Below are 14225 nucleotides of genomic sequence, written 5' to 3' on the forward strand. Positions count from 1 at the left end.
TTATGTCTTGAAAACAGAACATGCACGGCACAGCAAATGACGGCTAAACAGTAGCTGCCATTAACATCTAAATCAGTGGTGCCATCCATCCATTTTCTACCGCTTATTCCCTTTTTGGGGTCGCGGGGGGCGCTGGCACCTATCTCTGCTACAATCGGGCGGAAGGCGGGGTACACCCTGGACAAGTCGCCACCTCATCGCAGGGCCAACACAGATAGACAGACAACATTCACACTCACATTCACACACTAGGGCCAATTTAATGTTGCCAATCAACCTATCCCCAGGTACATGTCTTTGGAGGTGGGAGGAAGCCGGAGTACCCGGAGGGAACCCACGCATTCACGGGGAGAACATGCAAACTCCACACAGAAAGATCCCGAGACTGGATTTGAACCCAGGACTGCAGGACCTTCGTATTGTGAGGCAGACGCACTAACCCCACGGCCACCATGAAGCCCATCAGTGGTGCCATTCAAATTAAATTTATGAAGACGATTGCCTTAAGAAAACACGCAAATTTCCACAGTCATCGATGAAATGGAGCTGCATGTCAGCTCTCCCGTCCAAAAGCAAAACCCAGTAACTCAATTTTGGTGAAAACTAAGCTGATAATAATTTTGGAGTTCCTAGGTGATATGCTTTACATTAGTGTATGCGATATTGTAATTTGTTCCGTAAGTAAGCTGTTACACGCATGGCAGGACCTAGCAACTACCACATAACCGCATAGATACAACAGAAAAACCTACTATCTCAAGGGACCAATCGGAGCTTCTTTGTCAGTCGCCTTATTGTCTTTAATGAGACATTTTGCAAGTATGGGGGCCGACGGTCAACCTGATTATGTGATATTATGGCACGAGGGGATATTTGGAAGATTGGCCCAGGACGTTGCAAGCACTTTCATTACATGTATTGTTCTTGATTCTTCCCCTTGCATACTCTTTTGGGCAGATAACTGTGGAGGTCAAAATAAAAACTGGATGCTTTACACGGCTCTTGCCCAATGTGCAAACGCAGAATGGGGCCCACCCGAGACTGTGATACAATATCTGGAGAAAGGGCACACGTTCATGAGAGCAGATTCCATCCATGGCTCAATCGGCAAGAAAATGAAAGCTCAAGAAAACATCTGTACGTTTGATGACTTTGTAAATCTTTGTAAGACAGCATCAAGATAGATTGTTTTTCCTTTGTTTTCTCAAAATCAGCTGGAAGTGAGTTACTAGGTTTTGACTTTGGAAGGGAGAGCTAATGGCACTGGGAAGATGGCTGTCATCACATCTTCAATATACTGTATGCACAAATTGACATTTCGGACACTGTTCTTATTCCATAAATGAAAAGGATGTTTTTTTCAAGATAATGCATCCTGCCATAGGAAAAAAAACTAAATACTTTGCTTGAACAAAGACACATAAGGTCAATGTCATGGCCTGCAAATAGTCTGAATCTCAATACAATTGAAAATCTGTGGTGGAGATTGAAGAAAATGGCCCATGAGAAGATAACAGCAATCATAGAAATGTGAGCAACATTGATGAAGAGTACAGTTTGTCACCAGCATCACGGACTGCAAGCTGCTATAAAAGCCAGAGGTGGTGCCACAAAGCACGAGTAGTGTTTTTTTCCATTGTTCCATCATTTGTCCTTGAGTTATTGCTTATTTTTGTCACCGTTGACTGACTACCATTATTTATTATCTTGATATTGTTTAGTGTTTCTTAAAGCCAGAAAGTTACCATTTGAAATGACTTATAGTTTTGTGTCATGTTTGTTGTCTGCTTTTTTCTACAAAATTAAACAACTGAATGAAATTCCTCCTTTTCTGGTCGTACCATAATGTTGCCCAGGGTTAAGGACATGGTAATTATTGAGAAACTTGTAGAAGGGAAGTGTAGTCCAAGGTTAAAGTCATTAACATTTTTCCTGTGAAAAAAAGCAGAATATTTTATATTTATCATGAGAAATTAGTGTCAAAGATAAGCAGCATATTTTAATTTTGTCATTAAAAAAATTGAGTTTGAGTTTAAGTTTATTTGGAACATGCAAGCATACAACATGATACATCACAATTTCCAGTTTCTCTTTTCAACATGTTCAAAAAGGAGTAGGAAGAAGCATCCATCCATCCCTTTTCTTTGACATAACATTTGCTAAAACTTTTGTTCACTTCCTGTTCTCAATGTAATCACAATATACTCCATAAGTAATCACAATAAAAATAAATAATTGGTGAAGTTAGTTTTATTCCATACGATAAGTAAGATTATTTTCAGAATGAAAGAATGAATGGGTGAATAAATTTTGTAAACACTTCAAGTTTGAAAACTTTCTTGAAGTGGATCATATCAGTACATTGTTTGATTGCTTTGCTTAATCCATTCCATAGTTTAATTCCACATACAGATTTACTGAAGGTCTTAAGTGTTGTAGGTGCGTACAAATGTTTTAAATTACGTTTTTCTCTAAGATTATATTTCTCCTCTTTTGTTGAGAAGAATTGTTGTATATTCTTGGAAATCAGGTTATAGTTTGCTTTGTGTATAATTTTGGTTGTTTGCAATTTCACTATGTCTTGGAATTTCAGTATCTTTGATTCATTAAATAAAGGGTTTGTATGTTCTCTATATCCAACATTATGTATTATTCTAACTTATCTTTTTTGTAACACTGCTAGTGAATTAAGTCTACTTTTGTAATTATTTCCCCATATTTCTACACAGTAACCCAGATATGGTAACACTAGTGAGCAGTAGAGAATATAAAGTGATTTTTGGTCTAGAACATATTTGGCTTTATTCATTATTGACGTGTTTCTTGCCACTTTATGTTGTATATTTTTTACATGAGATTTCCAGTTCAATTTATCATCAATAATTATACCTAAAAATGTGGTTTCATTTAATCTTTCAATTTCTATTCTGTTTATTTGTATTTGTGTTTGACTTTCTCTTCTACTGTTACCAAATAGCATTATTTTAGTTTTACTGAGATTCAATGATAGTCTGCTTTTGTCAAACCATTTTTTTTATTTGTTCATTTCTTCTGTTATTTGTGTTATCTTCTGTGTGTTCTCTCCTGAACAAAATGCTGTTGTATCATCCGCAAATAATACTAACTTTAAATCTCTTATAACTTTACAAATGTCATTTATATAGAGATTGAATATTTTAGGTCCTAGTATTGATCTCTGAGGTACACCACAGGTTATATTTAGCGTTGTAGAAGTGTTTTGGCCCAGCTTTACGTATTGTTTCCTGTTCGTTAGATAACTTTTCATCCAGTTTAAGACTAACCCTCTGATGCCATATCTTTCTAGGTTTTTGATTAAAATATTGTGATAGTGTCAAATGCTTTAGTTAGATCCATAAACACTGCTGCCTCACATTTTTTACTATCTATTGCATTCTGTAATTTCAATTAAAGCCATTGAAGTTGAAATATTAGCTCTGTATCCATATTGGTTCTCGTCGAGTATTCTATTTTTATTTATGAAACTCTCTAATCTGTTATTGAACAGTTTTTCAATGATTTTAGAAAATTGTGGAAGTAAAGAAACAGGTCTATAATTTGTAAATAGATGTTTGTCTATACAAATATATATATATATAAAAAAGTTGTTTTCTTACAATAAATATGTTGAAATAGACAAAGCTGGACCGTGCACGTATTTCTTTTCATGAGAAAATCTTAAAAAATTGAGACCAAAATTTAAGCCTTATAATTTTTTTCTCAAAAGAAATCAATTAAGAGTGAGTTTGTTTTAGGCAGAAAGTAAGACAAAGTTTATAAGTGTGTTTATGTTTCATGTTGGGAAATGAGAAATTATAAGACAAAGTGTTGGACGAAAAATAAACTGGTTGAAAATGAGAAGAAACTGGACCGTGTATTTCTTCTGGGAAAAGGGAAAAACGTTTGTTTTTGTCATGAAAAATCAGTAAAAAGTAAGTTTGGTTCGGTCGTGAAAAAAGGCAGAACATAAAGACAAAGTTGTTTGTGTTTCAAGCTAGGAAATTACTGGAAAATGACAACTTGAGCGCAAGGTTTGTGCTATGAGAAGTTGCCATGAAGTATTTGTTGGAAACGGGACAAAACAAAAAATTGTTGAAAATGAAAACTTTTTTTCGTCCCATGAAAAATATTGGAGAACATACGTTAAGACCTGTCATAAGTCAGTGGAATATATTTAAGCACAATGTGTAATTTTCTCATGACAGTTGAAAATGAAACAAACTATAGCTATATTTTTTCTCAAGAATGTTGAAACCATTTTTCAAACAGCAGACCATTATCCATGAAAATATTGAGAAGCTGCAGATTGTGTTAGACTGAGAAGCAGCTTGCACAGGAAATACAGTAGGAGCCCACTCTGCAAGGTAAATGTTGCACAATTATATTACATTACTTAAAATTACTTCAGTCATTTGTGCTACATTTTGTGTTTTTGGTTAGACCATTAAAATATTGAATCATGATTAATCATATTTTGTCCATAGTTTACTTATATTTAACCAAGACAAACTATCTTATTTCTAATAAGGGAACCTTATTAAAATGTACACCCAATATGGGACTGGACAGATTGTTTAATTTATGCTTTTTAATAGCTCAACACAAAATGGACACAAACATCGACGCAAGACATTTTTCAAAGAACAAATTAGTTGAAGTTGAAGCCTGCAAATTTCTTGATGGCAAATTTGTAGGAAATTTTAAACAACTGTTTTCTTCCTGCATTTCAAACGCTTAGCTACTCAAGATAAGGAATGGAAAATTGTCTTGGTTGGTGGTTCCTTGATACCATAAAAGATACGCTTATCAAGTTCTTTCTTTGGATAGAATGAGTCATCACGTCCACTCATCAATGGACATGTTGATAGTTAAATTTACAATGGAAACACTCCAGTGTACGCAACAGACCTCCAAAAAGTGCAACATCAAGCATGCAGTAATCTATATGCAACATTAGCCATAACACAAGGAAGCTGTGACTGATACACCTGCTGGGGGTGTTTCCTGTATAAAATGTAAGAAAAATGAAATACAAATCAGCTGTTATTTGAATTTATTTTGAGTTGGGTTCATTTTGTACAGCTCATGCATGTCATGTTTTGCCAATACCATGACATCCTTTCAACAAACACCCCAGTCATAATGTAGATTCATAAAGAAATACTGTTTTGAAAAACATTGGAATTTCTATTCATAGTGTAATGCAAGAAAAATCCTTTATACATATATATAGTCAAAATGATAAAAAAATTTGGACTATAATATTTTGTTCAATTCATTGGCATGGATCTATCAAAAATCATCTGAGGCCAAGTATGATGGTTAATGTGACAGCAAGGAATGTTGCTGAATGAGCTGTTGTGAAATGCTAGTATGTTTTTTCGCCCACAATATTTTGTCAAAAATGTTGCCTCAAAAACTGTGGCTTAACCTGTCATGGTGATTCTAGAGGACAATTAAAGATACCTTGTAAAAATCTGATGAGCTCCTCACATTGATGCTCATCTCCTTGTCCAAAATGGGATCGACTTCTCAGAAATCTTGCTTCTTTTCTTTGGGCTTTTTCGATTTCTTCCCCATTACTTCCACCACTTCGCTGCATTTCGACACATTCTGGGCAAGTCCATCCAGCATGGCGCCTAACTTTTTGTTTTTTTTATGCCTCTTCTCGGGTGAAGGTCTCTCCTCCTCCTCACAGTCCTGCTCTACAGCAGAGCTTGAGTTTTTATTCAAAACCCCTTCCAGCTCCTCATTTTTCCTCTTTCTCTTCTTATGCTTCGAAGGCTGCTTGTCCTCACTAGCTTCTTCTGCAACGGGTGCACTGCGACTTACTTCCACCTCCTCTGCAACCTTTTTCTTCTTTTTGGGCTTTTTGCTGGATGCAGAAGAAGCCTCCAATGTTTGGTCCTCTACTGAAGAGGAGGCAGAGGCCTGGTTACGGGCCAATTTCAACTGGGCCATTCTCTTCGCAAAGTACTCCTTCATGGTCAGGGTGCTGGTGGTGGTGTTAAGTTCACAAGAAGAAGCTGGGGTCACACTTTCGGCGTTGTTGCTCTAGAAGATAATGCGGTAGGTTTAGTTAATGACACACAGTAGCTTTTAGGTGAACGTCCATCATACTGCAAATATTACCCAGAAAGATTAAAAGCAGACAAGATCACGTTGATGCAACAATCAGTGTTAAATGGTTACTTTGAAGACAATATCAATGCAACTGGGTGTTTTTGGTTTGTTCATTTGCTACAGGATTTAAAGGCGCAGAAGCCCACTGGCTCAAAATATTTTCTTTTTTTTATAAAAATATAAACCGCGTTTCCATATGAGTTGGAAAATTGTGTTAGATGTAGATATAAAAGGGATACAATGATTTGCAAATCATTTTCAACCCATATTCAGTTGAATATGCTACGAACACAACATATTCAATTTTCAAACTGATATACATTTTTATTTTCTGCAAATAATCATTAACTTTAGAATTTGATGCCAGCAACACGTGACAAAAAAGTTGGGAAAGGTGGCAATAAATACTGATAAATTTGAGGAATGCTCATCAAACACGTATTTGGAACATCTCACAGGTGAACAGGCTAATTGGGAACAGGTGGGTGCCATGATTGGGTATAAAAACAGCCTGAGGGTCACCACTTTGTAAGCAAATTGTCGAACAGTTTTAGAACAACATTTCTCATCAAGCTATTGCAAGTAATTTAGGGATTTTACCTTCTACGGTCCGTAAAATCCTCAAAAGGTTCAGAGAATCTGGAGAAATCACTGCACATAAGCGACGATTATGTGCGGCACTGTATCAAAAACCAACATCAGTGTGTAAAGGATACCACCACATGGGCTCAGAAACACTTCATAAAACCACTGTCAGTAACTAAAGTTGGTCGCTACATCTGTAAGTGCAAGTTAAAACTCTACTATGCAAAGCAAAACACATTTATCAACAGCACCCAGAAACGCCGCCGGCTTCGCTGGGCCCGAGCTCATCTAAGATGGACTGATGCAAAGTGGAAAAGTGTTCTGTGGTCTGACGAATCCACATTTCAAATTATATTTGGAAACTGTGGACGTGGTGTCCTCCGGAACAGACAGGAAAATAACCATCCGGATTGTTATAGGCGCAAAGTTCAAAAGCCAGCATCTGTGATGGTATGGGGGTGTGATAGTGCCCATCTGTGAAGGCACCATGAATGCTGAAAGGTCCATCCAGGTTTTGGAGCAACATATGTTGTCATCCAAGCCACGTTATCATGGACGCCCCTGTTTATTTCAGCAAGACAACGCTAAGCCACGTGTTACAACAGCGTTGCTTCATAGTAAAAGAGTGCAGGTACTTTCCTGGCCCGCCTGCAGTCCAGACCTGTCTCCCATCGAAAATACGTGGTGCATTATGAAGCGTAAAAAACGACAGCGGAGACCCCGGACTGATGAACGACTGACGCTCTACATAAAACAAGAATGGGAAAGAATTCCACTTTCAAAGCTTCAACAATTAGTTTCCCCCAGTTCCCAAACGTTTATTGAGTGTTGTTAAAAGAAAAAGTGATGTAACAGAGTGGTGGATATACCCTTTCCTTTAAGTTAATTATTATTTGCAAAAGAAAAAACAAAGTTTATGAGTTTGAACATCAAATATATTGTCTTTATAGTGCATTCAATTGAATAAGGGTTGAAAAGGATTTGCAAATCATTGTATTCCGTTTGAATTTACATCTAACACAATTTCCCAACTCATATGGAAACGGGGTTTGTATATAAGAATCACCAAAGGCTAACATATGTTCCTAAAAGTGGCTCAAGAAAAAATACTTAACAAATACATGTCTATATTTGTCACAATTACAAGTTAAACTTTGTAAAAATTGCAGTTTGCTCCAAATAAGGTGCATGGCCATCAGGCGGCCAATCACCGCTATTTTGCACAAATATGCATTCTTGTCACATGTGTAAATGCACAAGTCATAAAGATCTTTGACAACGAATCAAATTCGATTGAACAAGTTTTATTCAAACTTTTGGCTCCATTTATTGTGTACATAATATCTCAGTGCACTCTAAAAATAATCACTGAGTGTGTCATGTAAAAGATGCTTGATTTAAATATCAGTTGAAATTGTTCTTTAACCCTTGTGTAATGTTCAAATTGTTGTTACTCAGCCAGCGTTTGTGGGTCTGATTGACCCCTTGCATTTTGTGGCTTTTAATGCCTCACAATCAAACACTTTTACGGTAAAATATTGAACAGATGTTTATTGGGATAAGGTAAACATCTGTTCAGTATTTTAACATAAAAAGTGCATTAAAAGCCACAAAATGCACAGACGCACAAACGCTGGCTGAGTAACAACAATATGAACGTTGCACGGAAAATTTCTCTGTCAGTTTCTGCATCCCACATGGATTCTTCTTTTGTGTTTCTGCACCTGCGGTTCCCACACAAGGTTGCAACATTGTTTTGTCAACACTATCTGCTCTCATTTTCTCGCACATTTGACCCTCTGATGTTCTGTGTACCTACACTTTGTCCTCCTCCTGTGTAGGCCTGCTGTGTGTATTTGTGTGTGTGTGTGTGTCTGTGTGTGTGTGTGTGGTACAAAGATAATCAATTTCCACACTTCTACAACCATCCTATATGTAATAAAAATGTGTAAGGGGGTGTATGGTGTGTGGTCATTAAATATGTACTCTGATGTATGTTATTCACAGGAAATGAGTCTAAGTCAGTGAATCTCAGTTAGAAAGATTAATTAATTGTATCATTTTTCTTTTAATAAAAAATGAAAACGCGTCCCAAAGACCCCAACACCACACAAGGGTTAACAATATTGATTATTTACAATTACAGCACACAACTCTGGTGTGCCACATCCTGGATGGCTTTATATAGCGTTGCAAAATAGCCCGTCTTGTGCCGCAATTCTTTAAGGAGTTGCACATTTATACTTCACTAACAATTTATAAGCAAAATGTATCGTAAAAGTAAGATGAAGTTTCTGAATGATTAATTCAAGTGCCAACAACAATTTTGAAATTGTGGTTGTCATTGATCACTATTAGACAATTAGGTAAATATCTAGTCAACACTTACCATGAATTGATTAACGTGGACCCCGACTTAAACAAGTTGAAAAACTTATTCGAGTGTTACCATTTAGTGGTCAATTGTACGGAATATGTACTGTACTGCAGTGGTCCCCAACCACCGGGCCGTGGTCCCATTAGTACCGGGCCGCAGAAGAATTTTTTATTAAATTTTATTTAAAAAAAAAAAAAAATATATATATATATATTTTTTTTTATTAAATCAACATAAAAAACACAATATACACTTACAATTAGTGCACCAACCACAAAAACCTCCCTTTTTCATGACAAAAACGTCCCTTTTTGATGACAAAGGAAGAAAAAAAAAACAAAAAAAAAAAAAACTGGACGCTTTGGTGGTACTTGAATTAAAAAAATGTTCACAGTGGGTACATCACTGAAAAAAGCTTGAGAACCACTGCCATATACTATTTTGGTTGTCCCGATTTGAAATATGTTGGTACCGGTACCAAAATGCATACAGATACTTTTCAAAATAAAGGGGACCACAAAAAATTTCATTATTTGCTTCATTTTACTTAAAAAATCTTATGATTCTTATTGCACTCAAAGAACAATTGTAGAAGATTTAAACTAAAATTAAAAGGCATCAAACACATTGGCCTTTTTGTATTGCACTCAAAGAACAATTTACAGTTGTATTTATTAAATATAGCCTGACATAATCTAGGATTAGAATAGAACAGAAAGCTTTTTTGACAATTTATTAAATGCTGCATGATTTATGGTTGTCGCACTTGGTCTGGCTTTAAGACAAATACAATAATTAGTAAATACTAAAATCAATGCAACTAAACTACACAAGACATGTCGCAGGTAAAACACACATTGTTAAAAGATAAAACAGGTGAAATTGTGGGAATTTGTTACAAAACTCAGTCATTTCAATCTTCACTTGCATTTGTTTATGCTACATGGGCTAACAATTGGCATTAAGCCAACCAGCAGTGTGCGCGTCTTCGTATCTAAATGTGCGCAGCAGGGGAGCTAGTTCTATATTCTTACCTCGTTAGTTTAAAATACCTACATTTTGCGCTTCACGCATTCTTTACCAACAAGTAAAATTGTATTGTTTTTGCCATCTTCCGTTCCACTTTGTTTATGCTAGTGTACATATGCTGACGCACTCAACACGCGCCTCGGCTTGACAACGGCAGCATGCGGGTACAAAAAAAAAGTACCAGTATTTTTCAAAGACAGTATAGTACATTTTTTAATCAATTAGTACTGCAGTACTTTGTTGGTACCAGTATATGACACACCACAACGTAACACTAAAAGGGACTATTTGCAACCTTTGCACAGATGCCTAGAAGGAGCCAACTTTCCAGAGTGTTGTGTGCTTTATACCGCAATCTTTTGGCGTTTAGCACGTAATGACATAAAGATTGCCTGCAAGTTACACACATGCACGCATTTTAACTTTGTGTGTAGTAAGCTAATTATAGCGATTTGGCTAAGTTTAGTTACCAATGTTAATGAATGAATGTATAGTCTATCATACAACAACATAACTATCGAAATCGCGCCATTCATTCAATGTTATCACATGTTGTGTGTGTTAATATTTCTGATAGTGGTTTCTCCCTAAATATTAACCTTACAAGTTGCACTGTTTTTATGCTTTCTCTTGAATAACTAGCGTTTGTGCTGCCAATTGGCAGTATGTGTGGTGATGTCATTGTGCCTTTACAAATGGATATGCAAAACGCTAACAAACCTGTCAAATGATTCTCAGAAACTGAAACACTGGGAACCAGTTCTAATAACCGGTTTTCGATTCCCTTCCCAAATGGCATGATTATGTACGTGAGGAAGTAGAGTTTTGTTTATAAAAAATAATGGAGCAAACAAGTGAGAGAGGTGAAAGATTGTTCTCATGTTTGGTGCTCAAAAACTGTCTCTAGGGACACATTTTATTGTTTTAACATTTCACCTTGTAAGTAATTTGATCCTTCCGCTCAGCTTGGTCTTTTAAGTCCAACAGAATAAAGGCATACTAGGAATTTTGACACTAGTCTTACCCTGTGAAAAAAAGACCATGACAATGCCACTCATTTGTCAAAATGATGTAGGTATAAGTGCCATCCATTTTCTTTCGCTCCTCCCGGAGGATCCCGAGGCGTTCCCAGGCCAGCCGGGAAACATAGTCTTCCCAACGTGTCCTGGGTCTTCCCCGTGGCCTCCTACCGGTCGGACGTACCCGAAACACCTCCCTAGGGAGGTGTTCGGGTGGCATCCTGACCAGATGCTCGAAGCATCTCATCTGGCTCCTCTCGATGTGGAGGGGCAACGGCTTTACTTTGAGATCCTCCCGGATGACAGAGCTTCTCACCCTATCTCTAAGGGAGAGCCCCGCCACACAGTGAAGGAAACTCATTTCGGCCGCTTGTACCCGTGATCTTGTTCTTTCGGTCATAACCCAAAGCTCATGACCATAGGTGAGGATGGGAACATAGATCGACCGTTGAATTGAGAGCTTTGCCTTCCGGCTCAGCTCCTTCTTCACTACAACGGATCGATACAGCGTCTGCATTACTGAAGACGCCGCAACGATCCGCCTGTCGACCTCACGATCCACTTTTCCCTCAATTCGTGAACAAACCTCCGAGGTACATGAACTCCTCCATTTGGGGCAATATATCTCCTCCCCAACCCGGAGATGGCACTCCACCATTTTCCGGGGGAGAACCATGGACTCGGACTTGGAGGGGCTGATTCTCATCCCAGTCGCTTCACACTCGGCTGCAAACCGATACAGTGAGAGCTGAAGTTCTTGGCCAGATGAAGCCATCAAGACCACATCATCTGCTAATCCTGCAGCCACCAAACCGGATCCTCTCAGCGGCCTGACTGCGCCTAGAAATTCTGTCCATAAAAGTTATGAAAAGAGTCGGACCAAACTCTGACACTGATCATACAGGGAGTGAACCGCCACAATCAGACAGTCCGTTACCCCACACTCTCTGAGCACTCCCCACGGTCGAATGCCTTCTCCAAGTCCACTGGTTGGGCAAACTCCCGTGCACCCTCAAGGAGCCTGCCGAGAGTATAGAACTGGTCCACAGTTCCACGACCAAGACCAAAACCACACTGTTCCTCCTGAATCCGAGGTTCGACTTTCCGGCGTAGCCTCCTCTCCAGTACACCTGAATAGACCTTACTGGGAAGGCTGAGGAGTGTGATCTCAAGATAGTTGGAACACATCCTCCGGTTCCCCTTCTTAAATAGAGGAACCACCACCCCGGTCTGCCAATGTCCCTCATTTGCCAAAATGAAGTTGTAGGTTTAAGTGTGGTCACCGAAATAAAATCAAGACCTTTGGGCTTCTAATGTACATTAAACATGACCAACATCGTCTATTTGTCACCCCACACCTTAGACCCATATGTCTCCATTTTCCTAATGGCCTACTCAATGCATAATGATTGGTCCGGAAGAAGAATACGCTTCTTTCTCCTGAGAATCACTCTAAACAATGCAGTCCGACCAAGGCTATTACCACAGAGATGGCAGAGGGAAATGGCTTAAAAAAGATAAATTGAAAAATGTTGTGTTGTGTCGAGTCACCTCGCTGCGTGGCCTTTACACTTACACGGGGATTATACTGCTTTGACTCCAAGCACTGAATTAGAATCGACAAGGTAAAGGATGGTCTGCTAACACAAAATGTACAGAAGGCCCTCAGGGACTTCAAATCCCTCCTTGTCTTTATATACATTTGTTATAACTAAAAGACTTCCCCCAAGGTGAAAAGATTGTGGTCTGCATATTGACTTAGGGACAGCTGTAAAAACTGTTTTATATGAATGTCCAAGGACTAAGTTGTATACAACTGTACTGACCCAAGTATTAGAAGACTTATTTTCTAAGACTCATTTTTGGAGAAAAAATATTATACATGATCATTCCAATATCAGCTTAATAACCTGTAGATTATAATAGAAGGGGCACATTTTCTAGCTACTTCTTTGACATTGATCTCCGTTATCTTGGAATTAGTACTGTAACTCCTATCGAGGCAGCCCCATCAATCCAACTGAGTGACATTCTTTGAGTGACAGGAAGAAATGCTAGACCTCGAACAGAAGTACGACTACGAAAATAGTATCTTATCATTACATACGTTTTTGCGTAATACTCCTAAGGCCATTTAAAAATGCGTGGAAAAGTCTGATTACTTCCACTTTCTTAACTAGTGCCACCATTGTATAAAAAGTGCACTGACTCCAAAGAGAATAAACGGTAGAAAATGGATGGAAGGATGGACATGGAACTGGCAGGACAAAGTTTTAATCAAAACATTTTCTGCCTTCAGAGGGAGTTTCAGAGCCTAAATAAAGGCAACACAGCGCTTGTGTGGGTAGTCCACAACATGTTATATATTACAACCAACACTAACATTTCTTCATCTGTTGTGTCAAAATTAATTGTCATTGCATATATGTCTTCGGTAGGTTCTGTGTAAAAAGGCATTTAAATTGTCTGACACAAAAACAGCAGGTTAAAATATAAATTCTCACAATATTTTGTTTCTTTGCTTGGGTTTAAATGGCCACAGAGGGTTTTAATTATCCGTCCATCCATTTCTACCGCGTGTCCCTTTTGTGGTCGCGGGGGGTGCTGGAGCCTATATAGGCTGGGGTAATAAAACCGCTCCTGGTTGTCAATACATTTCCAAAAGGGACTAAAGCATTGTTTGATGAAATGCTATATTTATCAAGATGGGAAAAATAACGTACTATAAATAACACTAAAACCTGATACAAGAACAGTTGAGGTATTGAACTGTGAACAACACTAGGGACAAAAAGAAAATCAAACATTTTGTTGAAAAATGATTGAGGCTAAAATAACTTTGAGCCACCTCAGAACTTACAGTGGTACTTCTATGGCCCGACACCATTGAACTAACTTTACAAACTTCAGTGAAAATCTATACTGGCCGTTAGTTCACACAATGGCCGAGCAGGGTGGAGACGGTGGCTTTAGAGCAAGCTGAAAGTGCCAAACAGCGTGTTAACTGGGATTTGGGGGGAAATGGCTTGGGGCCACTTTACAACTGCCTGTGAAATTACTCTCTTGAGAGAGAG

The 14225-nt window shown here is 38.1% G+C and overlaps 1 protein-coding gene across 1 annotated transcript in view; it reads right to left on the reverse strand.

The window, feature by feature from the left end:
• Positions 1-5054: 5054 nt before the first annotated feature.
• The window catches only part of pinx1 (PIN2 (TERF1) interacting telomerase inhibitor 1), a 62553-nt gene continuing 53382 nt past the window's right edge, over positions 5055-14225 (reverse strand). The window contains exon 7 of the mRNA XM_061900633.1: positions 5055-6072. Within this exon, the coding sequence (XP_061756617.1) occupies positions 5551-6072 (522 nt within the window). The 3' untranslated portion in view covers positions 5055-5550. The remainder of the gene's footprint in view (positions 6073-14225) is intronic.

Source organism: Nerophis ophidion, linkage group LG05 (assembly GCF_033978795.1).
Source record: "Nerophis ophidion isolate RoL-2023_Sa linkage group LG05, RoL_Noph_v1.0, whole genome shotgun sequence".
Lineage (NCBI taxonomy): Eukaryota > Metazoa > Chordata > Actinopteri > Syngnathiformes > Syngnathidae > Nerophis > Nerophis ophidion.